This window comes from Hibiscus syriacus, unplaced genomic scaffold (assembly GCF_006381635.1).
Source record: "Hibiscus syriacus cultivar Baekdansim isolate YM2019G1 unplaced genomic scaffold, ASM638163v2 tig00110956_pilon, whole genome shotgun sequence".
NCBI lineage: Eukaryota > Viridiplantae > Streptophyta > Magnoliopsida > Malvales > Malvaceae > Hibiscus > Hibiscus syriacus.
The window spans coordinates 901,960-927,630 of NW_024062932.1; the positions used below are offsets into that span (position 1 = coordinate 901,960).

General features: G+C 35.9%; 3 protein-coding genes and 1 pseudogene across 6 annotated transcripts; 2 read left to right on the top strand and 2 right to left on the bottom strand.

Moving 5' to 3' along the window:
• LOC120148343 (GATA transcription factor 11-like) lies at positions 1–25,567 on the bottom strand. 2 transcript variants are annotated; one of them, XM_039161498.1, is made up of 5 exons: positions 25,373–25,567; positions 24,404–24,740; positions 22,413–23,115; positions 10,277–10,284; positions 1–29 (listed from the first exon to the last, which is right to left on the bottom strand). In XM_039161498.1, exons 2-5 carry the CDS (start codon positions 24,704–24,706, stop codon positions 27–29), a joined length of 1,017 nt encoding a protein of 338 aa, XP_039017429.1. In that variant the 5' UTR covers positions 24,707–24,740; positions 25,373–25,567; the 3' UTR covers positions 1–26. The 2 variants fall into 2 exon arrangements, with proteins under 2 accessions (XP_039017429.1, XP_039017430.1); XM_039161499.1 differs by lacking the exon at positions 25,373–25,567 and having other exon boundaries at positions 24,404–24,541; positions 24,572–25,323.
• On the top strand, positions 6,490–12,082 carry LOC120148341 (homeobox-leucine zipper protein REVOLUTA-like). 3 transcript variants are annotated; one of them, XM_039161496.1, is made up of 18 exons: positions 6,490–6,802; positions 6,947–7,106; positions 7,558–7,637; positions 7,754–7,844; positions 7,989–8,084; positions 8,178–8,291; positions 8,390–8,473; positions 8,661–8,816; positions 8,896–8,970; positions 9,140–9,246; positions 9,389–9,572; positions 9,809–9,997; positions 10,116–10,196; positions 10,669–10,803; positions 10,902–11,236; positions 11,355–11,460; positions 11,568–11,717; positions 11,902–12,082. In XM_039161496.1, the coding sequence occupies exons 1-18, from the start codon at positions 6,570–6,572 to the stop codon at positions 12,049–12,051; spliced, it is 2,526 nt and encodes an 841-aa protein (XP_039017427.1). In that variant the 5' UTR covers positions 6,490–6,569; the 3' UTR covers positions 12,052–12,082. The 3 variants fall into 3 exon arrangements, with proteins under 3 accessions (XP_039017427.1, XP_039017425.1, XP_039017426.1); XM_039161494.1 differs by having other exon boundaries at positions 6,491–6,802; positions 6,947–7,112; positions 11,899–12,082; XM_039161495.1 differs by having other exon boundaries at positions 6,491–6,802; positions 6,947–7,112.
• Positions 12,721–13,904, bottom strand: LOC120148313 (annotated as a pseudogene).
• LOC120148342 (serine/threonine-protein phosphatase 6 regulatory subunit 3-like) lies at positions 15,437–21,691 on the top strand. The gene is made up of 19 exons (XM_039161497.1): positions 15,437–15,636; positions 16,184–16,287; positions 16,462–16,548; positions 16,656–16,731; positions 16,822–16,896; positions 17,013–17,066; positions 17,487–17,546; positions 17,654–17,770; positions 17,882–17,976; positions 18,084–18,292; positions 18,399–18,496; positions 18,637–18,740; positions 18,875–19,040; positions 19,178–19,300; positions 19,601–19,683; positions 19,995–20,133; positions 20,213–20,242; positions 20,378–20,448; positions 20,635–21,691. Exons 1-19 carry the CDS (start codon positions 15,598–15,600, stop codon positions 21,398–21,400), a joined length of 2,496 nt encoding a protein of 831 aa, XP_039017428.1. The 5' UTR covers positions 15,437–15,597; the 3' UTR covers positions 21,401–21,691.
• Positions 25,568–25,671: the final 104 nt, after the last annotated feature.

Sequence of the window (25,671 nt, forward strand, 5' to 3'; positions counted from 1 at the left end):
TTTCTCAAACAACACTTTCTATACATCTAAACCAACAAACAACAAATTATTGAATTATAGGTACTTAACCAATATTTTCAAACCAGCAAAGAGTATATATGTTAACAACACGTGCTCAAACTTACCAACAACAAATGGTTGTTTATGCACACTTTCAGCACTCGGATGTAGGTAGGCAACATCTCGAATATATCGCTCTAGCCATAAAATGATAAAACCACAAACCTACTGCACCTCTATCTCTATCTATGGGAGGTAGAAACAATTTACCTCATGTCGTCAAACGTTCCAAGAACATGCATACAAGAGGACCACAATCCCCTCTGGCTCCAGTCGTTTGTTGTGATGTTGTCTCGTCTCTCATCATTGTAACTTTGAACTTTTTTGGCTTCTTGTTTCCATAATTAGTTCAATAATCAATCGCATCCAAGTATTTAGCAAAATGAGCGCTCAATCCCTAACAAATAATATCTTTCAAATCAGACAATGGTATGTAATTCAACATATTATCAAATATTATCGTTTCAGGGATGGGAGCTGAAGCTCGATGAGAAGCCAATGACGACGTTCCATAACAGGGATAAACATCTGCAATCATAAATAATAATTCAATTGCGCACATGAAATAAATTTCTCTGATCCTTCAAGTGAGCTACGTGAAAAGACGAAGGCGTAATAGTCCATCGCGTCTTTTTTATTTTCTTCAATTTCCTTATAATCAGAAGACGTGACACTCATGCATCAATATGTTGTGGATAAAAAATAAATATATTAGAGAATTTAATAAAAAATATTAAAAAATAATCAAAATGAAATATAAGAAGAATATAAGACTTACCCCAATTCGAAATAGCCATTCTCTTTAACCCCTAATAAAACACCCCACTAAGACCAATCAAGAAACAAATGCATATCATCGTCGATTTTGCATATGTCAACGTAACACCCCTGGTTCCGCTCATGTAGATAAAAATCAACTGGTCTTAGCCCAAAGGGTATTATCCATAATTGTGTCCGATAGTGTTATCCTCTCCTGCTGAGGAATGGTACTGGCCGGTAACTCATACGAAAGCCAACTCTCATCCATCATATCGGGCACGTGAGGGGTTTATCAATATGTCGACACAGTATGCCATGTGACTCGGGCTCTTGAACGGTGGGAGGGACCTCTTGAATGATGACAGGGGCCTCTTGAACGGTGGGAGGGGCCTCTTGAACGATGAGAGGGGCTTCTTGAATGATATGATGGGCCTCTTGAATGATGACAGGTGAATCGGGCTTCTTCTTACGAAGTCTTGGCACTATTGGGGTGAAAGGAGACGTAATGACACGGGCACGACGTCTGATACGTGAACCCCGTCGTGCAAGAAAAACCCAACGTAAAGCATCTACCTTATCGGGCCGCTAAAAATAAATTAATACATAAATCGGTAAATAAATAAATAAATAATACTGAAAAAAGGTTATTTGCATTTTTAGTATAGTATTAAACAAACTTATCTCATTGCGTAGAGTATGAACCTCATTCTGCAACGATAAAACAATCTCACGTAGAGCGGCTACCTCATCACGTAAAGTAGATACCTTACCGCGTAAAACACCATTGTCATCGCGTAAAACATCTACCTCACCACGTAAAGACCGTACCTCATCACGCCATGCACCATTATCGTCACGTAAAGTACTGAACTCATCACGCAAAGCACTGACCTCATCACGTAACTCCCCTAACTCATCTTGTGGAGATATAGAACATGGAGATAAATGTCGTGACATCTTTGCCGGTTGCCTATCATGAGGTGATGGTAGAGAAGAGGCTCGATGATGTGATGGAATAGGTGATGGCTCTCGTTGTGGAGGTGTATAATCGGCTCGATCAGGTGATGGCTCTGGGTGTCGAGCTATAGAATCGACTCGATCAGGTGATGGCTCTCGAAGTAGGGGGTGCTCATCATCCGTCCCATAAAAAAATGCTTACTAGCTTGCCACCAATCAGTGGCAAGCTCAGCCTCTGTGGGTGTCAGCCTCTGTAATGGATAGTTGGACTCCTAACAATATAAAAGCTCAAACAAAGTTAAACGTCTACTAGTAATAACTTGTTTATATATGGTAGTATTTGTGTTAACTTACATCATTCATCGTCGTATATAGTAGTAAATCTTCCCAATCCAACAGCCGGATCCTCCTCTAGGTAATAGCCCTATGAATATCATTTGAATTTTTTCTTGCATATGTCCGCATGCTGGGAAAAACCTCAAATATCCAAATCTATAAACAATATAATACACAAACATTAGTAATTGTTAAATAATTAATTATAATTTTGGAAACATTATATAGAAATTCTTACCTTAAAAGCCTAAATAAAGCCTACCAAAGTGTATTTGGAACCATCACCACGCAAACTGCGACGGTCCTCAAAGGCATACGATAACTTTTTCCAGGTAGCTTTCCATAGATATGAACCCCAGGGAAACACGTTCCATGCATTTAGGTCCTCTACCAATAATATTAGGTCCTCGAAAATAGGTTGTCTGGCCTCTTTGCCTAAAAAGTCGGCATTCAAAAGTAATAAAAGGCATACTCGGACAATATCAAGGTCATCCATCCGAGTAAAACCATCTTTAAGAAGTAATATTTTCAAGTCGTCGACGTGTAAACTGGGCTTCGCCTTTGCCAGCTCAGGAAAAACCCGAGATAACCATGATGAGAGGGTGATATGACTAGTGTACCGACCTACTTCATCGTGTCTGAAACGTAGACCAGTGATTAAACAAAACTCCTCCCGCCCAAAACAAGTATACACCGGTGGAAAATAAAACCATATCTCTTCATCACCACGTTGTATCTTCTCGGGTAGATCGTTAGTCATGGTCTGAAGAAACAAATGGGTCAACATAGCATCTCCACCTGGATGTTGTACTTTCATCCATAGCCCGAAGCAAGTATCCTCAAACAGTTTTCTTTGTACAGGTGTAAGTGTCGACGCTATTGTAGTGGCTATGCTTAATTTATTCCTTAGAATCAATGAAGCTGAAAAAAATTATAACAAAAATAATAAACATATCAAGTTAGATATACCAAAAACTACAAATTATACACTATAAATAGACATGATATTAAACAGTGAAAACAAAGCCAAATATATTTCAAACTAGCACGGTATTCACCCAAGTCATTATTCCATCATAGTTTTTTTGTTGAAGTAATGCAATTCATTCAAATTTCAATTTGCAGAAGAAGAGTAGTTTCTGAAACTTAATTTCGCAACGCGAAAATGAAAATCGCAACGCGAAAATGAAAATCGCAACGCAAAAATGAAAATCGCAACACGAAAATAAAAATCGCAACGCGAAACTAAAATCGCGTTGCGATTTTCGTGTTGCGAATTTCATTTTCGTGTTTCGAATTTAAGTTTCAAAAACTATTTTTCTGCAAATTGAAACTTGAATGAATTATATTACTTCAACCAAAAGACAAATACTAACTTCATAGGGTTAAAGACTAAACAATTTAGCAGTATTGGCAGCAACCGAATGAATTGACTAAGCAATATAAGTGAAATGGTTAATCTATATATTGAAATTACCAGTAAATTTATCATCAATTTAAATATGAAAAATCTAATAATAATACAAAAATTTCAAAATAAAAATAATTAAAAAAACTAACACTCGGTGGTTGATTTTCCATTTGTGGCCGTGAATGGTTGTAAGGGTGGCTCTGAGAGATGGAGATAGATAGATTTCGCTGGAGATGGGGACGGATGTCGCCGGAGATGGTGAGAGATGGAGATGGAATTGAGTTGTGATTTTGGGTTTTAGGTTATGAGTTGCGATTATACTGTTTACATTTATGTTGTAAAATTAATATTGTGTTTCGAAATTAATATTGTGTTTCGAATTCGAAAATAAAATTTGCATTGCGAATTTGACTTCTGTTTTGTGAATTACAAATTCGAGTTGCGATTTACATATTCGCGTTTCGAATTTGAAAACTGTGTTACGAAATTAGAGTTCACGTTACGAATTTATTGATCATTTTCGCAAATCCAATATACTTACTCGATTCTAATTTTTCTTTTATAAATCATTTAATGCTAAATATTACAGCTCATACTTGATTAGTGTACTCGTATTATTTAAAGCACCGCATATATAAACAGTAACCTTTTACTCTGAAAAAAATAACTGTCGTTTTCTTGTAGAGTTGAATTTGAAATCGACTTTTTTGTTCTAAGTGCCCTTACTTTAACTCAAGTCATTTACGAGAAAAGGTACATGAACATCAATAATTGAAGTTAAGAAATATGTTAATAATGGGAAATTAACTGGATAATTAAGCAAAAAAATATTCCATTTAAATTAATAATGTTTTTAATCCGTTTGATAACACTGACAATCAAACACCTAACCCTACAAAGACAAAAGGCAATTTCATAATGTTAAATTGAATTTGGTTTTGTTACTAAAGACAAAATACATTTGGTACAATAATAAAAATTAGGGTAAAGTATAGTAATGGTCACTGAACTTTTCTAAAGATTTTATTTAGGTCATTTAACTTTTAAAACTTGCAATACAGTCCCCCAATATTTAATCCGTTTGTAATATGGTTCCCGACGTTACACTGAAGTTAGAAGACGCTAACGTGGCAGTGAGATCACCGTTTGAAGATATGAAAATTAGGATAAATTATATAAATGATAATTGAACTTTTCAGGTACTTACATTTAGGCCCCCCAACTTTTAAAACTAGCAAAACAATCATCAATTTCATTTTAAACCCCAAATTCTAAAATAATTCAATTATATTCTAAACCCCAAATTCCAAAATAATCAAAATAATATTTAGTTAACCATGATTTATATATTTTTTTTATTTTTTTGATGTTTTGATTGAGTTGTATTCAATGAAAATTGATTGTTACTATTTGATTGAGTTCATGTATAATTGAATGGTGGGGTATGAATGTGTAAATGATGCCAAGTGAAAATTGATTTTTACTATTTTGAAAATTTATAGATTTAAGTTCATGAAAAAAATGTTTCACATTTAAGTCCCAACAACCAATATTTAAATAGCATCAATGTTTACAATATTTTATTCAAACTCAGTACCTAATACACATGCAACACAATCTGAAAAAAATAATAAGAAATTAGAACTCAATATCCAATACCATCAAACGTCATTTACACATGCATACCCCACCATTCAATTTCACATGAACTCAATCGAACAGTAATAATCAATTTTCACTTAATACAACTTAATCAAAACATCAAAAAAATTATATAAATCTTGGTTAACATGAAATCTTGGTTAACTCCATATTATTTTGAAGTATTTTAGAATATAGGGTTTAGAATGTAATTGAATTATTTTGGAATTTGGGGTTTAAAATGAAATTAAGGATTGTTTTGCAAGTTTTAAAAGTTGGGGGGACCTAAATGCAAGTACCTAAAAAGTTTAGTGACCATTTATATAATTTACACTAATTTTCATAGCTTCAAACGGTGATCTCACTGCCACATCATCATCTTCTAACGGCAGTGTAACGTCGGAGACCATATTACAAACGGACTAAATATTAGGGGACTGTATTGTAAGTTTTAAAAGTTAAGGACCTAAATGAAAGATTCAGAAAAATTTAGTGACCATTACTATACTTTACCGTAAAAATTAATTTCATTCTAATGTAATAATTTTTGTATTTTAATCAAACAATAGGTATAGCAATTAGTAAAGCCTGCAAATTTGTCGGTTTGTGAGGAAATGAAATGAAACTCATTTATTCCATTTGATGTCCCCTACTCCTTCAAGCTCAGACTCGGATCACTCACTGTCACAACTTTTTCTCTCCCCTTCCATCTCTCTCTCTCTCCAATCCTCTTTTGACATAATTTTTGTATTTTGTGGGTTTTTTTAGTTTATTATCTTTCTTTGTAATACCCTTTAAAGTTCTTCTTCTTCTTCTTCAGAAATGGTTAACATTTTAGTTGTTCTTCACGTTTCTTTGGTTAGTTCTTGAAAAAGGAAAACCCAGCTCTTTGCTGATGCTACTGTTTCCGTGCTCTCTTCTTTGAGAGAGCCTTTCAACAGTGATATCCAGCCCGTTCCTTAGCAGTTTTGTCTTTTGTATCGGGATCAATATTCACTGGGTTTGTGCTTTCAAAAATCCTTTTGAAAGTTGGATCTTTGGGGGGGAGGGGGGCAGATTTTAGCCTTTTTCTTTTTCCCACTCATTTCACTAGCTCTTCACCAACAGCTTAAGAAAACCATCCATCTGGCTTTTATTTGAGGCTCCTCAAATCAAAACTCCTCTTTTTAGCTTCTTGTTTGTCTTTTCTCTCTCTTTGGTGTCATATATATCACAGAAAAAAGACGGACTTTACTAAGAAACAAACTATTCTCAGTTCTGAAGCCAAACCCTCCGAAACAAGCTCTCAAAGGCCACAGCTTTCTTTCACTCACTCTCACCGAGTGTATTTGTCTAACAAGTTCTCATATATATATATATATATATAAACAAAAATTGTTTATTTCGATCTTAGTTTTAGCTAGAAATGGCTATGGCGGTGGCCCAACATAGGGAGAGCAGCAGTGGAAGTAGCATCGACAAACATCTTGATGCTGGCAAGTATGTTAGATACACAGCTGAGCAAGTTGAAGCTTTGGAGCGAGTCTATGCCGAGTGCCCCAAGCCTAGTTCCTTGCGTAGGCAACAGCTAATAAGGGAATGCCCCATCCTTTCCAACATTGAACCTAAACAGATCAAAGTATGGTTTCAAAATCGCAGGTAAGCACACTTGATCTTGCCTTTTGTTTTTCATTAGAGTTGTTATGAACTTTTTTAAAAAAAAAATGGGGACCCTTCCCCCCCTCCCTCTCCCCTCTAGGTGTTAGAAAATTCTAGTTATGGGGTTGTCTTTGAGGTGTGCAGGTGCCGAGAGAAACAAAAAAAGGAGTCTTCAAAGCTGCAGACTGTGAATAGAAAATTAACTGCAATGAACAAGCTGTTGATGGAGGAGAATGATCGTTTGCAAAAACAGGTGTCTCAGCTGGTCTGCGAGAATGGGTATATGAAGCAACAACTGCATACTGTAAATGTATCTTCTTTTAGTCCCTGGCTCTTTCTTTGTTTCTCTTCAACTCCTATTACAGACTGTATCCATATGATTATTGTGAAAACGCATGCCTTAATTTGCATTTTAAGTTGTTTTTTAGCTGTGGATATAGCAATTTAATTTGTCTTATGCCTTCTTTTGGTGTTAGGCGTTATATAGATCTTTGTGCATACTAATTATATGGGATTACTGTGTCTTATGCTCCCCATGTGATGTTTGCCTCTGTTTGTCCATATATATACACATATATTGGTTCTTGATTCTCTCTATTTATGCACAATACACCCTTGTCACATTCCTTTTATAATTATACCATTTCCTGCTAACTTTGTGTTATTGAACTGTTTTGGCGAGTTTCTATAAACAAATATTATGCATTTTTTGTGGTCCTTTTGTATGTGTTTTGACATTATTGGATTGTTTTCAGGCATCAGCAGCTGATGCAAGCAGTAATTCCTTGATCGCCACTCCTCAGCATTCACTGCGAGATGCCAATAACCCTGCTGGGTATGTTTAGTTTTAACTTCAATGAACTAGCTCTTTATCTCTATCTATCCGTGCTTGTGTCTGTCTATAAATATATATTCTAATAAATGCTGTGAATTTCGTTATGGTCTTGGCAGACTCCTCTCTATTGCCGAGGAGACCTTGGCAGAGTTCCTTTCCAAGGCTACGGGAACTGCTATCGATTGGGTCCAGATGCCTGGAATGAAGGTTTGCCAGTGCCTTATGCCAATGATATTTTTCCTTTATTTGGTCGTCAAGGTTTTTTTATACAAGTAGCGAGTAGCGGTATGGTTTGTCTTGTTAAAAAAATCAGAAGTGTCTCTGACCCTATTTGTTTAAATCTGTTGTCAGCCTGGTCCAGATTCGGTTGGGATATTTGCCATTTCCCATAGTTGTAGTGGAGTGGCAGCTCGAGCCTGCGGTCTTGTAAGTTTAGAACCCATAAAGGTATGGATTTCGACGTCATTTCAAAGACTCTAAACATTTTATCAAAATATGAGACTTATTTGATCTGAACAATACTATTAAACTTTTGTTAAGATTGCGGAGATTCTTAAAGATCGTCCATCTTGGTCTCGTGGCTGCCGGAACCTTGAAGTTTTTACTATGTTTCCAGCTGGCAGTGGTGGAACAATTGAACTTGTATACACGCAGGTGAAGAAGAATGATTACTGTATATATTTTTTATTTATATTCTCTGTAGATGTTTACTCTCTTTTCATGAGGAATTACTAAAATGAGGACTGCTGTAGATGTTCGCTCCGACTACGCTGGCTCCTGCAAGGGACTTTTGGACTCTTCGATACACTAAAACTTTAGAGAACGGCAGTCTTGTGGTATGCATATCTTGCACTTGTTATTTATTTAATTAATGTAAAGCTTTATAATTAAGAAAGTCAAGGTTAGAGTATAACGTTGTGTGGTACTTGCTGAGCATCTCCATTGCTTATTTGACTGTCCCTATGATTGTTTGCTTTGAGGATTATTGCCTTTCATTATTTTTTTCCCTCTCTATTTTCCAAGGTTTGTGAGAGGTCTCTTTCTGGTTCGGGTGCCGGCCCAAGTGCAGCTGCTGCAGCTCAATTTGTGAGAGCTGAAGTGCTTCCCAGTGGTTATTTAATTAGGCCTTGTGAGGGTGGAGGGTCAATCATCCATATCGTTGACCACCTTAATCTCGAGGTACAACTTCTGATAAGTAGGTAATTTCACGACATCTTTAGACGCGTTTATGACTTAATCTGTAAACACCTTATGGCAGGCATGGAGTGTGCCGGAGGTGCTGCGCCCACTTTATGAATCATCTAAATTAATTGCTCAGAAAATGACAATTGCGGTGAGTAGATTCTTTAGTAAAGTGATAAAAATTTTACAAGTAAATGTGCACTACGATTTGGTTTAACACTACTGATTATGAATCCTATTCAGTTTAGTTGTCCTTTTAACACAGAAATGACGAAACATTGAGAGTTTCTAAAGTTACTAACTATTTGATCTCTGCAAAGGCACTGTGCTACATCAGGCAGATTGCTCAGGAGACTAGTGGTGAGGTGGTTTACAGTCTCGGCAGGCAACCGGCCGTGCTGAGAACTTTTAGTCAGAGATTAAGCAGGTTGTTAAAAGAACTATTTTAAATCTTTGCTTTAATTTGGATTATGATTTTGAATGTGCAAAAAGAATCGTGCAGCAAACATATTTGTGTGTTGTGCCTGGTATTTCATTGAGATATCTGTGTATCTATCATTTACTTGTAGAGGCTTTAATGATGCAATAAATGGATTCAATGATGATGGATGGTCAATAATAAATTGTGATGGAACCGAGGATGTGATCATTGCAATTAATTCGAGCAAGAGCTTTAGCTGCACTTCGAATCCTGCCAATGCCTTTTCGTTCCTTGGGGGTGTTCTGTGTGCGAAGGCATCCATGCTGCTTCAAGTAAGTTTTAGAAATCCTATAAAATTGAGAAACTGTTTTCTTATTCTTTGAGCAAGTTTTCATATTTTATATTTCCTAGTATCATTTCTTTTCTTATTGCAAGTGACAATTAAGTTTTAGTTGGAAAGATAAACTTTGTTTTCGCACGCTAAAGTTTAAGCCTCCTTGATATCATGTCTTTCACTTTGAAAACAATGGGACTATCTACCTTATCGTTACTATTATCATTTTGTCAGAATGTTGCTCCTGCTGTGCTTGTACGTTTCCTGAGGGAGCATCGCTCGGAGTGGGCTGATTTCAATGTCGATGCTTATTGTGCTGCATCGTTGAAGGCTGGAACAAATGCTTATCCTGGAATGAGACCTACACGGTTTACGGGGAGTCAGATCATTATGCCACTTGGCCACACCATTGAACATGAGGAGGTATATCTTCTATGTGGTCATATGCACCTCTGTTCTATTCTCTCATTTTCAACTAAAAGCTCATTGTTCCTCAATATCTCAAAGAAGCTTTACTAATGCTGCATTTATCATGTATCAGCTACTTGAAGTAATAAGACTTGAAGGCCAGTCTTTTGTGCAAGAAGATGCCTTTGTATCAAGGGACATTCATCTATTGCAGGTGCTTCTTCTTCATTGATGCCTTGTTGAATGCTGGTGTCCTTTTACTTGTTAAATCAGAAATATAAAACCCGACACTCGCTGCCATTTTACTGGGTCTGGAACCAATACGTTTTTATTGCTTGAAACCATCTGGAATTGATTGTGCTGTAAAAATAAAAAAATTAGCCTCTTGATCTTTCTTTTAACATCTTTGATGTGTTTACTATACTTTGCGTACTGATTAATTGTGATGATTAATCCTCATTGCTATTGTAATTGCCACTTTTGACATGCCCTTTATTTAACATGGATCAACTTTATCTGGGAGAGTCAGATTTGTAAAGCTAGATTTATGTTCTTCCAGCTAATGGTTAAATTGTGATTTCGGTTTATTTGAATTGCCTTCATAATTGAAGCTTTAGTCGATGTTCCCAAATGTGTCCAAAATGTTTGCAGATATATTTACTTTATCCGTATTACCATCTTATCAGATATGTAGTGGAATTGATGAGAATGCTGTGGGAGCCTGTTCAGAGCTTGTCTTTGCCCCAATTGATGAGATGTTTCCAGATGATGCTCCTTTGCTACCTTCTGGATTCCGTGTTATCCCATTGGATTCAAAACCAGTTAAGTTCCATTGCCTTTCACCTGAACTTTTCCCAAATTTTTCAATCTTCAACATTATTATTCAGCTTTTCGTTGGTCTGATGGTGTTACTATTCAGTCTGATGCGCAGGATTCATTGGCTACAAGTCAGACTTTGGATCTGACTTCTAGTCTCGAAATAGGGCCAACGACAAATCATGCGGCAGGGGACGCCTCATCCTGTCTGAACACACGATCAGTGTTGACAATTGCCTTCCAGTTTCCCTTTGAAAGCAATCTCCAGGATAATGTCGCTACCATGGCTCGTCAGTATGTCCGTAGTGTCATTTCTTCTGTCCAGAGGGTTGCCATGGCCATATCTCCATCTGGATTGAACCCAGCTGTCAGATCAAAGTTATCTCTCGGCTCTCCGGAAGCACTTACACTGGCTCACTGGATTTGCCGGAGCCACAGGTGAGTTGCTTTATTGTTTGTATGCATTGCAGTTTTTGCTAACATGCCACCCTAGAAATTACATGTTCTGTCGGTTAACCGAATGGATGATGTGTCATTTTCGTTTGTTTTTACCCAGTTACTATTTAGGAACGGAATTGTTGAGGTCTGAATCGTTTGGCGATGACTCTATGTTGAAGAATCTCTGGCAGCATCAAGATGCAATATTGTGTTGTTCATTGAAGGTATGGCCACAACTCAGTTGAAAAATCTAGAATAATAGAAGCTTAACTGCAGCTGCAATCTTCATAATTGTTCAAATCAAGCAATCTAATCTGTATCGGTTTTGCAGTCACAACCGGTTTTCATATTCGCAAATCAAGCTGGGCTTGACATGCTGGAGACAACTCTTGTGGCTCTGCAAGACATCACATTGGATAAATTGTTTGATGAATCTGGACGCAAGGCATTGTGCTCCGATTTTCCCAAGTTAATGCAGCAGGTGAGTTCTAACCAACCAACCAACCCCTAAAAAATAAGGAAAAAAAAACTTCCCCTTGCTGTTAAAATGGCATTTTTTTCCGTTTTGGACATAGATAATTATTAACTGCTTGGCTGAGCTAAGAAAAGGGCTGCTCTAATTTGTCTAGTAAATACATAATTGAATATTTCAACTTTAATAGCAGGGATTTGCTTGCTTGCCGGCCGGAATCTGCATGTCAACAATGGGACGTCATGCTTCATATGAACAAGCTTTTGCCTGGAAAGTCCTTGAAGCTGATGAGACCACTGTCCATTGCCTGGCCTTCTCATTTGTTAACTGGTCTTTTGTGTGAAAAAAACATTTTACTGTAATTTATTTGTCTGTAAAACCAAGCTTTCCCCCTAGTTGCCCATGGAAAATGGAAATGAACAGATCAGAAACAGGAGAAGTTTTGTAATATGGAAGGCACCCAGTTTAGTCTTGCATTTTATTAATTTAATTGAATTTTTTTGTGCACCATTATTTGGCTTTGATGGTTCTTGTATGTATTATGACTATTTCATCAAATTATATTAATTAATGCTAGTTGACTACAGGGTTGATTCTGATATATATAATATGCATGTGTTGTAAGGAAATAACGAAGATACATAGTATGTTAGTAATTCGCAGTGTATGAAACTTTGATATGTTCCGTATATTTGTATTATGATTTGCATTTCAACTAAAGAACAAGGAGAAACTTTGAACCGCACACACCATCTAGTATTGAAAAATATACATGTTTTACATTAATGTGATCAGATCGATCAATCTCCAATAGATTCCTATTGAATCAACCGATGTTCATAATGTCCTTGTCCAGATATTTGTCTCGTATGCTGATTTTTGATACAAACTATACAACCATAAAATCACAACCAAATTTTCAATTTCAAATCATCCAAGAAGGCTACGAGTGAGTGTGACATTTAAAAAATGCTTCAGATCTGATTACCCCTTTCTATTTCAATTTTTTTTGGTTCCCTGTTTATCTGGATGCCAGTGACCAAAAGTTCAGAAGAAATGATGGTAATGCAGTAAACCAGCTAATGAAGGCCATTGCAGTAGCAGTTTTAAACTGTAAGCAATGGTTATGAGCACAGCTATTATGATCATTGTCGATAAGAAGGGTGATGCCCGCAAAGGCACAAACTGCAGCAAATGTCGGAGTGGATGTGATCTGCAAGGCGAGAACATATGATCAAGACAACAAAAACTACATAACAAAGAGCAGACGAAAATGATTCTGAAATGTCAGAAGCTTTGTATGTAACAAGCAAACTGTAAGATGGCAGGGAGATATAAAAAATGCAGTGGATAAACAAGCAAATTTGTAATTCCTCTTATGGAGAAAGTGTAAGCAAGGTTTTGAGCTACAAACTTTGAAGTGTTTATAAGGTTACAACATGTCCTCAAAGATTAACAAATCTAGTGGATATAGACTTTGGTTTAGAAAGTTGAATCACTCTAAATTCATTGTGCGAAATTTCAATTTACGGTTGCTTCCATCACAAAGTTTTTAAAGGTCAATTCACCCCTCTTGGCATTATTCGGTTGATCGATAAAACTAACAAATAACAATTTCTAAGAAAGCCAGGCACGCAGACAAATAGATACTAGGTTCATTTGTAACGGGAAAAAATAAACATCGTACCCCATCACTAATAGCAAGCAAACTAACAACACTGTAGTTTTGCAAAGAGCACCTCACTAGAAGAGCATAAACGTCAATTATAGCCTGCGCTTAGCTCCACAAACTCTGCAAACTGGTGGCAGCAACAAGGTGGCTGATGTAGCAATAACAAAAAAGTTGCTTGTTATGAAAGAGTCAATATAACATGAATGCATAATATTTGCTTCATTTGTGAATCATATCTGAATTCCAAAAGACATAATAAGTTCAAGCAGTAATGCATATAGACATATAGTAAATAGCAAACATTCTTGTAAAGAATCTATCAAGAAAAATCAAACTGTGAAAGGCCAGATCTTACAATCTCGTTTCAAAGAAAAAAAGGGGTCTAAACCAAATTAGGTTGTACTCCTTGAGGAGTTATGAGCATGAGAACGTATCTCTTACACAACCCTCGTTATTATCAAAATGCAGACAATAAAGTACCTACAGAGTGTGACATATGACATCCTACTATCGCCACTTGCCATTTTCTAAGAACTGATGCTCTATTTGTTTGACATTTTCATAGATTGTTTAATCTAATACACCACTTAGCATGTGAAACGACATGTATAATTAGCAAATTGCCAAGTATTAATAGCCAGTGGAGATTCGGCTTGAAACAAACCAAAAGCAAAAAGCCCGAGTGAAGGGAAAGACGCTGATCTGAAACAGATGAAAACTAGGTTTCTTTCCCTTATCCAAAAGTTTACCTACCTAACAGGCACTAAATTATACAACTTTAATTTCAAACTGGACTTTTAACGCTATTCCATTAAAATAATCTTCCCTTCATTAGATATGCCAAGTACAATGCGAGTTAACAAATAACCAATATATCAATTGTCTTAAATACGTATGAACTGGTTGTATATCGACAAATTACTACAGGTGCAACAAAAGAAAAATGATGATGTGATACAGGAACCAACCAATTAAAGCAGATTCCTATATTCACTTCTTAAATTTTAAAAGCTTAAGACTGGTAACACAAATTTGGTTGTAACACTAATATTACAACATTATTTCCAAACTATAGAGTTCGATGCATTTTTTTATATGAAATAAACACTGGATTTACATTCAAGAAGTCAAAAAGTAATATACTTAAAATTTTAGAATGCAATGATAATGAGTGGTGATCGAAGGAGTCTTTAGTTAGATTTAAGGCTAAATTAATATTTTATTTAAAGTTTAATGATGAAATTTATATTTTTATCTGAAATTTAACATTAAATTAATATTTTTATCTAAAATATAAAGATTAAACTAGATTTATCCTATTTTGTTAACACGGTGTCATTAAATCAATAATATTTAATATTTCAATTATCAAAACATTACAATTTGATAATATAAATATATTTGCTTCTAAATGAATTACCAAAATGAACAACAATAAAACAAAAATGACCATTTTAATATTTTACCTGTAAGTTAATGAATAATATTTCATTTTATCTCTAACTATAACTAAAATTTTATTTTAATACTCGTTGATATTTTTAAACGATAATTCTTGAAAAAATATAGTTTATTTTTAAAATTATTTGAATTTTTAAGCGCATGGACATAATTTATTATCATCGTAAAAATAGAAAAATACAAATTTAGAATAATTAATAATTTAATTGTATAATTTAAACATGAATTATTTTTAATGAATTTTATTAATTGAATTTGAACATATAAGATTTGAGTGATATAAATGTAGTAAATTATAATGGAAAAAATAAAAACATAAATTCAATATATTTTAGAGTTAAATGATTGAAGAATTTATTACATGGGAATTTTTATTCGACAGGAAGTCATAGTTGTGACCTTAAAAAACTTGAAACCTCAGTTTGGTTTTTTTCCTTCTTTAGAATTTAGAACCTATGGATCAGTTTTGAGAATTTTGGAGTGCCTCTTTTGTTCCTCGCCTCAGCTACTGCTACTGTATAGTTTTTGCGGGGATTTTCCCATTTTATGGGGCTTGTTGATCTTCAGGCTTAGTGGACTTCTCTTCTTCTTCTTTTATAAATAATAGAAAATTTAGGGTTTCTTTTCTTCATATATAATTTTCGTCTCATATTCTCTTGAATCTCGCGGCTCCTTCAACAATTCCTGGATTCACTGGTTGTATCAGGGTTTATAGTTATATTCAGCTTCTCTCCTTAATCTTCCCTCTTATTCACCATGTTCTGGCAGCTCACACCTATATCCGCCTCTTCACCTGTGAGTAATTTTATTTCTGTGCTACTTCATTAATTCTATTTTAATTAATGATTTCTTTAACCTTTTCTTGATACTTCGATTTTCTCCCTTTTGTTCGGTATTAATTTATTTCATCTAATGAACTTGTTAATTTTTCATTACGTTCGAATTAATCATTTTCTCGTAGATTACTTTATTTGGAATCTACTTTGTTTTCGTCAATGGCGTATCAAAGTAGTTTCAGTGACTTTGGTTTATCCGCATGCTTGGAAAATTTCATTGTTCAGTTCTATGAATTGACTTAGATTTTTAAGTTAGTTTTTGAGTTAGGAAATGGCCGAGTTTCTTTTTTTTTTTGAAGCCGCAGTATCTTATTAAGTGATAACTGCTCTTGATTTCATTTCGCAGAAATCTGTTAAGCTATGTAGCTATTATTAGCTGGATTTTAGTTTCTAGGTCGATGTTCATTCACTGTTTCTGGGAATTCTAAGAATATTGTTGACTCACGTATTAATTTTGTGTTTGATAGGATCAAGGCATTATCATTAACTGTGATATTATTTTGTAGGTGGACTCTATATTAGACAAGGAAAGCTTTACTTTGGAAGAGCTTCTTGATGAGGAAGAAATAATCCAAGAGTGCAAAGCCTTAAATAGTCGACTCATCAATTTGTAATTTTGCCACTACATTACTTTGTGCTTTTCCTTTTTTTCCTATCATTTTCTATTTGGTGCAATTGTTTGGACTTTAAAGTAGATTTCCAATTATTAAAATGGCTCAATGTGAATAATCTAATTGAAAATTAGTTTGTTTGATGCTTATCATGTGTTAAATTTTTATGTCAGTCTACGAGACAGAGCCCAAGTAGAGCAGTTGTTGAGATATATTGTTGAAGAACCTCCAGAGGTTGCAGACAGCAGACGGACCTTCAAGTATGTCATTTTTATAAAACCAGGAGCTAGACTTCTTTCCATTTCCTTGTAACATTTCTGATATTAATTTTTCGCTATCCTAATGATTTGCTAATTGTTATGTCTAGGTTTCCATTTGTTTCCTGTGAGATATTTACATGTGAGATTGATGTCATTTTGAGGACTTTAGTTGAGGATGAAGAGGTATTGGTTTCATTTTCAATCATGATTATGCATCTTTAATTATTGAAATTACTGTGATGTTTGTTTCATATGGTTTTCTCCATGTTGTAGTTGATGGACTTACTTTTCTCCTTCTTGGAACCGAACCGTCCTCATAGTGCCTTGCTAGCTGGTTATTTCAGTAAGGTTTGCTTCTTCATGTTCTGATTAGTTTGTGTGCTGTTTTATGTCATGTTTTCTTTGAATCCTGCTTTGGTTTTATTATTACCAGTTGACAGGCTTCATTTGTTTTGTGATTTTAGGTTGTTGTATGCCTTATACTACGGAAAACTGTTCCACTTATGAACTATGTTCAAGTAAGCAAAGCTGTTTCAAATCTTGGACTTCTTGCATATATGTGATACATTTCTTTTGTTATTGGATGGCACATTAAATAACCTGCAAATCTGGATAACTAGTGTAGTTCAGGCTATGCCGTAGTCCTACCTTGTTCCTTGGTTGAACTTTGCAGTGATTTATTAGACATTGACTTGCATAATGCACTCAAAGCAGTTGTCACCTGCAAGCTTGTTTTCTGAATTAGTAGTGTGATTAATTCTTGGGATTGTAAGCCATTCTCACCTGGTCTATTGGTTATCTGGTGGTACATGTAACAACCGTACAAGTCTAGTGACTTGCATGACAACATTGGGCTTGTTAGTGGTTTATGGTCCATGAAATACAAAGTATAAATGTTTTTATTTATTTATGGAATTACTGAGGTAGACTATTAACAGGTACATCAAGTCCTGTTCCGCTTACTGGTTGATTTGATAGGAATCACATCCATCATGGAGGTACCTGGTATTTTCTCTGCATTGTTTTATTGCAATAGTGGATTTTATGTGGTTTGGAGTTTAATATGTTTGGGTTGAACATAGATATGAGGTGTACCTTTTTGCAGGTTTTGGTTCGGTTAGTAGGTGCTGATGATCATGTATATCCAAATTTTTTGGATGTAATGCAATGGCTAGCTGATAGCAATTTGCTGGAAATGGTTGTGGATAAATTGAGTCCATCTGTAAGTGAGAATTTTGTTTTATTGTTTTTATACATAATCCTGTATTATTCTTTGCATGGCATGGATTCTTTGTAATGTCAATCAGACAACCTGTTTTTTTGTAATGACCAGTGTGCTCCCAAAGTTAATGCTAATGCCGCAGAAACATTATGTGCAATAACTCAGAATGCCCCATCAGCTTTAGCCACGAAACTCTCTACTCCAAGGTTTGTGGGATTTAGTTACTTCCTGTCTCCTCTCTACCCACATCACCATTTTGATTCTCTATTGTTTATGTGATTTGACATGTGATTTTGAATATGCTCATGTACAGCTTTGTTGCAAGGATACTTGGTCATGCTTTGGAAGATTCACATTCCAAATCTAGCCTTGTAAATTCACTTTCAGTTTGTATCTCATTGTTGGATCCAAAAAGATCAGCAGTTACTTCTCCTTTGATACATTCGTTTCGGAATCAGTTTATATATGAGCCTCCAATCCCTATAAATTCAGAGACTATCAATGCGATGCTGCCTAAGCTTGGTGAGAGAATTTCCTTTTCTGCAAGTTTCATGTGAAAGTTTTCAAAAATCCTAGGTTCATGTAACACATTTAGCCATGGTGTTCAAGACTGCATGCTTTTGTGCAGTTGACTTGCTCATGCTTTTGAATGTGTCATCTGATGGGAAAATTTTGCCTACCACATATGGAGAATTGAGGCCGCCTCTCGGGAATCATCGTCTAAAGGTTCAGTTTTATCTTGTTATAAGTTTTATGTGCCAAGCAACGTCGAATACTCAATACTTGCTTGATTTATTTGGTGTTTGTGTGGCCTTGCCTGGAAGTTTCTTGGATTCTTTCTGAATTATTTTTCCATTTATTTCAAGATTGTGGAGTTCATTGCCGTGCTGTTGAGAACTGGAAATGAAGCTGCACAGCAAGAATTGGTTAACTCAGGAACCATTCGACGAGTTCTTGATCTTCTCTTTGCGTAAGCTCTTGTGTAAAACTGTCATCTTGAAGATTGTTGAAAGTTTGAATCTAGGAGGTGCTTGATGTATCACAGGAAATTGGTTCATTTTGTTAGCTAGTGAGTATTCATTCTCTTCATTTCAAATTATGCAGGTACCCATACAACAATGCATTACATCATCACGTGGAGAGTATAATATTATCTTGCCTTGAAAGAAAGAATGATTCTATAGTTCTTCATCTTCTTCGAGATTGCGATTTGATTGGGAAATTTCTCCAAATTGATAAGCATCCAATTCTTTCTGGTGATGGTAATCAGGTAGATGCTAATCTTGTTGCTATTCTTCTGTCAGCTAACTGTCATTATAACCATTATAAGTAGTGGCCGCTACAATTGCTACCTGATTAAGCAATTGGCATAATCCCCCCCGCCCCCTTTTCTTTTTTGTAAAACAGCCCACTTTACTTGCTGCTGGAAAATGTGCACCACGGGTTGGAAACATTGGACACATTACACGTATTTCAAATAAACTCATACAGTTGGGAATCAGCAATAGCCACATTCAAGCATGCCTACAGGTATGTACAACTTGTTAATGTTGAAATAAGGCTCAGGAACCCGCAAGCTGTGGGTGCATTGTTTTTTTGTAGTTTAAGAACTTTTGTTATAATAGAAATTAGGGTAAAACCTTTTTATATGTGGTATGATAAAATCAGAGTTGGTCATCATAATTAGTAGTGTTCTGTGGCACATTGGTTGTATTTTTCGTTGGCTGGAATAGCTTGGTTGGATCTGTATGTTGGATTAGGCAATTTATTGTGGTATTTATTGCTCAAGTTTTTGTGATTCACTGACACAAGTTCATACATTCTGTATAGGAAAATAATGAATGGAATGAATGGCAAGCTAATGTTCTGCAAGAGCGTAATGCAGTTGAAAATGTTTATAGATGGGCTTGTGGGTATGCTCTTGCTTCACTTCTGATATTTTTTGCTTCCAGATGAGTAGGATACATGATTGAAGAGGTCAATTATCTATAGATTCTGTATGTGCTTGATATGGCATTTCCAAGGGTGCTTGCATTCATGGACTATGTGGTCTTGTGACAGATTTGTATCTTATAATGACAGAAAATGAGCCTGGTACTTCTCTCTTTTTAAATATTTATGGCTTTTAATAGCCTCATGATTTGTTTGCAGAAACCACGTTGGTGTAAGAGCAAACAGAAAAGTCTTTTAAACAGTCTCATGTATTTTCCCTTCTCTTGTGCAGCCGCCCAACAACATTGCAGGACAGAACTAGAGATAGTGACGAAGATGATCTTCATGATAGAGATTATGATGTTGCTGCTTTAGCAAATAACCTAAGCCAGGCTTTCAGATACAGAATAAATGGGAATGATGATAATGAAGTATGTAGTTTGGTTTTTCTAACCATCTCTCAACTTCACCTGGGTTCTCTACTAATTGTTCTTATTTATCTGCTTTCAGGAGCATGGTGCTCTTGAGCGAAATGATGAGGTCTGTGACAGTTCTTTTAATTAATCGGAGATTGTTTCTATGTGATTGTTTAGATCAGAACCAAACAAATAGGGAATTTTTTCTCTTCAGTTCTTAGCATCAATTCAATTGTATATATATGTTTTCAATTTGCAGGATGCTTACTTTGATGATGAATCTGCTGAGGTTGTCATATCATCCTTGAGGCTTGGAGATGAACATGGAAGGTGAGCTTTTTCAGCTTTAGGCATAGTAAAAAAGTAATTAGTTGGCGAGGCTCATAGTGGACCACCTGATGGGTAGTTTTGTTGAAGAACCTCCTATTCCCTTAGCTTTCATAAATGTACGGTTTTATTGTTTTGTTAACGCAGTCGTATTAATGGAGATTACAACCCATGTGTTTTAATGAGCAGTCTGTTCACAAATTCGAACTGGTTTGCATTCGAAGATGACAGAACCGGTAATGCACCTGTGGCATCATCACCCGCAGAGGTGATGAATGGCACCTCAAATGGTGGTAACAGCAGTAGTGATGATGAAGTGGTAGTTGGAGAGGAAGATGAGTTGAATGAAAACAAACAGTTGGTGAATAGCACATCTACTTCCGATGCGATGAATGGATTTAACAATCTTATGAGTAATACGAGATTCTTCAGGTTTGACACAACAGAAAGCGAGGATTTGTCTGGAGACAGGTCTTTACCTGAGTGGGTGGGATGGGGAGAATATTTGGAATTGCAAGCAGCAGGTGGTTCAAGCAAGAATCCATTTCTTGATGATGACAGCACTGATGTCAGCATACCCAACCAAACAGAGGCAATGGTCACCGATGTTGGCACCCACTCAAGTGGGGAGACCACACTTCCAAGTGATTCCTTAGACTCCATGGATTTAAGTGAAGGATCAGCGATAGGTGATACAAATCAGAAATCTCCACCTCTGGTGCCCTCTTTATTTGAAGAGGATGTTGAATTTGTAGGGGTGGAATCAGAAGGTGCAGAGAAGGCAATGGAACAAGCTTTAAAAGAAGGAATAGTTGGGGAAGCAGGACTGTTGCAGAGCGACAGTATCCCAAAGGTACCTGGAAAGGAGAACGCTGGTGATGTTGGAGTTGGGATGGAGGAGTTCAATGATTCAAACTATTGGAGGGTCGATCAAGAGGTTGCTATTTCAGAATAATTCCTGCGAAAAGATGTCTTCTGCCGAACATAGAAGACGGACTTGAATCTAACAAAATCAAAGCTTTTGGTTGGTGAGGGCAGATGCAGAAAAGCAAAATTCATCTGCACAGTATAATTCCGTTTCGGTGTGGGGGTTGGCTGTGCTATGGTGATGGTTCTGTTCATTAGTGATTGTTGTTATTATTTAACGTTTTGTTTCTTCTTCCTGTTTGTCTGATTTTAAGGTTAGGGTTTCCCTATCAAATCGTAATTTGAACCTTAATTATTACTGGAATAATGCCGCAGTCATTCGAGTCGTTTTTCTTCTGTTAATTTTGTTGGCATTCTTTTATGGAATTTGAATGCAGATTTGATAGAGAGGGAGGGTGCAGAAGCACCAATGGATAAGGTTTGTGTTCAGTTTAGATTTTTATGTTATAAAATATAATTTATCTGAAATATGGGTTTTAAAATTATGCCTAATTCTTTTATATAATTTATCTGAAATATGTTTTTTGATTTAAAGAAAGTCCATACCGTAATTTTCTCAGGCGAAAACCAGATGAAAAGCAGAGCAAAACTAAAGCATCGTGTTTTTTTTTTAAAGTCTAAAGAGACATACCAAGACCAAACCTATAGATTAGGGCCTATCTGTAGAGGGCTGTGCTTTTGGGTTTTGGCCCGGTTGCCCTAAATTATATTTTATTTACCTACTACAAAACAAAATATCTTAAAAATAAATAAATAAAAAGGTGAAAATGATTACATTTAAGAGTTGCAAGAATGAATGAATGAATGAATAGGGTGAGAGACCTGATACTATCAAACTCAAACTTGTTAAACCTACAATTTGTAAAATCAACCCTTCATACTCTAGACTTCAACAAAATATATCCCGTCTGCCAAGCATCCATCTTCCTACTTATCCCATCAATCTACACACTGAGAAACAAGGAACGAAAACCAAAACACATGGATGTAAACAACGCAATAATGGAAATGCTCACTCTGAGAAGTTTTCTACAGATACCGGAACGACATTTTGGGGGGGTTTGACAACGGCAGCTTGGCTTTTTTTCTCATCTCTACCACCTTCTTGTGAGAGTTGGAATGCAATGACGGAATGAATGTAGGACTTGCGGCAGGACGATACTCTGGAAAGAGGCGTCCTGACCTGTAGCGAACCCCACATGCATTGCAAAGGGTCTTTGGTCCCATTGGCCCTTCTCTCCATTGTGAAGTTTCTGTAATTTCACAGTGCATACATTTCATAATGACAATAGGCTGTTGGGAGCAGGATTTCTTGATCTCGCTGGAACTTGAAAACAATGTCAGGTTCTTTTTCTTCTTCTGTCTCTTTTTGGCATATCTCTCTGTAAGATGGCTTTCTGATTCAGATTCAGAACCAACCAGATAATTAGATCCCCTGGAGGCAAAGGATGCGGATGATATGGAAGGCAATGTGGACTGAAGGATATAGGTAGATGCTGGTCTGGGCTTGATTTTGCTTCGACCTCGCTTCACTGTGAAACTTAGTTCAGGGTTATGAGGTGCAGGATTTGCACCTGAGCAAGAACTGCTGCTTTCAAGCTCGGATACTGGACTGGAAGTCTGGAACCAGGTTGAACCTTTCACATCAGTAGACTCATTGTGCAAGGTAATGCTTCTTCTGGTGTCTGGATGTCTTGATATGGTATCGCTTGACTGTTGGTTTAGCTCAGAAGATCCATCACACTACAAAGAGGAAGAAAGAGTCATATAACAGGTTACGGAACATTTAGCCTATCTTCTATACAATTAAAAAGAAAATGGAAAAAGAAAGAAAAAGACTATCAAAGATTAGTTATTCATATTTATTGCAGTTGTGCGAGGATTCAATAGAAAGTTGTAACAAAAAGGCCACCATCCATTTCAGAATAATTATCAATTACAACAATTGCATAAATTCCGGAAAATTTTACAGTGCGACACCCTTAATATACAATTAAAAATTTATCTAAAATATTATTATTTCTATAAAAAACATCAATGTTTTTTAACATTTCTATAAAATGCCCAACAATAACAAAATCGGTAGAAAAAAATAACAAAACCGATAACACTCTACCAAAACTGATAAAGCGGCTAATAATAACAAAACCGATAGAAATAATAATGTTTTCGATAACTTTTTACCGATTTTATTATTTAAATAATAATAAAATCGATAACGTCTTTTTTTAGCCGTATATTAAGACTACGACACCTGATCATTTCCCATAAATCCCTAACAAAATTTAACAGAAAAAATTGCCACTTTGGTATTGAACATCAATCATATCACAACGAACAGCATTATCAGGTGGTCCCATCCATTTATTAGCAAGGCAAAACAGACACTGATTGGGCCTGCCTGCTTGCCTATACAGCTGTATTACAGTGTAATAGCATGTGGTGCACCAGTGCACATGATATGTGACATATTCTTATTGCATATGCAGCACAAAACTTTTGCAAAGTACAGCATCTAATTAATGTTTAATCACTTTAGCCATTTCCAATTGACTCGCTAAATAACCAAGCTCCGGAAGACCATACTTCACATAATATGCAACTACTCTCAGCATGTCTTAAAAACAAAGTTACTCCCGACCTAACTTTGCTTCTAAATGAAGTATGAATGAAATATCCCCATATTTATAGTGGTTGCTTCAGGAAGTACACAGTGAAAGTGCACATGTAATCAACCAAGTTGTTGGTATCACAACATGCACAAAGTAGGTCGTATGTACTCGAGAAAAAGTAACAAGACACAATTTACTCCATGCCATGAATGATATTTTGTATGTCTCCAAGTAAACACACTCCAACCACCATTAGAACGTCATTAATTCATAGACAGAGACACGCAATGAGCAAGTACACCGGATGTGTCAGAAAAGAAAAGAAAAAAACCAATGCGCTATTATTTGCATTCCGGCCAATGCTAAATTAAAAACCGCACACATCAAAAAGTATGGAATGGAAAACAAGTGGAACTCACTGAAATTGTAAGGCTTTTCTCCAAACTATCACTGAAAAAATCACCATAAAATCCAGAAGACAAGCCGACCAAAACATTGGTGGGTGGAGGCTCTAAGTTCTCAAAGTTACAATCCCACTCTTCATCACCGTCATTATTCTCTTCCGCCGGCAAATGATTCTTTTTCACATCTTCTTTACTACCATGACAGTCATCCCCTTCAACTTCTTTAAATGGTAAATCCAAATACTCCATTATGTCATCAAAGAAATCATCATTGACCCCAACCCCATTGAAGCCTTTGTCGAACCAAGAATTATTCATTTTCAGAACCTTTTTCCGCTTTTTCTCTAATTTTCTGTTCAAAATAGAAGAGAAAAAGCTGATTACTGTCAGAAAATAGTTATTATCTCGTGGAAATTAGCTTATCAACAAACAATCACGGTTTTTTACCCATATCTTATGCACAAAGCAGCAATATCTTCAGCGGTAACATCTTTATCGTGTAGAAATTTTAAAAAATTCGAAGCGATTAAGGACACTAAAGTAATTTAGGCAATAATAAAATAATTAATAACATTATTAAAGTTCTCTATTTAGGTGAAGTTTTTTTCTAGGTTTGTAGAATCAGTTAAGTCGTCATTTTAGCATGACGGTTAACATAAAAGAAAAAAAAATAACACCAGTAATAACAGCTCAATTTTCATTAAAAAAATAAAAACTCAAAATAATATAAAAGAGTTCCAATAATTTTTTTTACAAAAGCTTGTTTGGATACAGAGAAAATGAAATGCAGCAAAAGGAATGTTGAAAGTTAGTAAATGATAACAATAGAGAAAAAAGTTAATATCATTTTCTTCATTTTTCTGAGTAACCAAACAGAAAGTAATCTGAAATGCAGAAGAGAAAGCAAAAAATGCAAATAAATTCAAACATTTAAAAAAAACCCAAAAAAAAGAGCAGAAGAAAGGCAAGGAGGGGGGGACAAACCTGGTTTGAACAAGAAGATTGGAGGAGAGGTCGATATTTTCGTGTTTGGATCAGAGGGAAATGAGAAGGAAGGGATAGGATTCCTTTGAATCTGATGTACTTTTAGGGATTCAGTGAAAGAGAGTAAAAGTTCATGTGAGAAGCCGCACATGGGAAGGTGGCTGTGCGCCTCCGGTTTCCCCCCCTAACCTTTTTTAAATTTAATCAGACACAGCTCACTCATCCCTCAATCTCATCAGATGTTAAAATCTCTGTTTTGGGGGGGGGGGGGAATCCTTTTCCCTTTTGTTATTAAATAA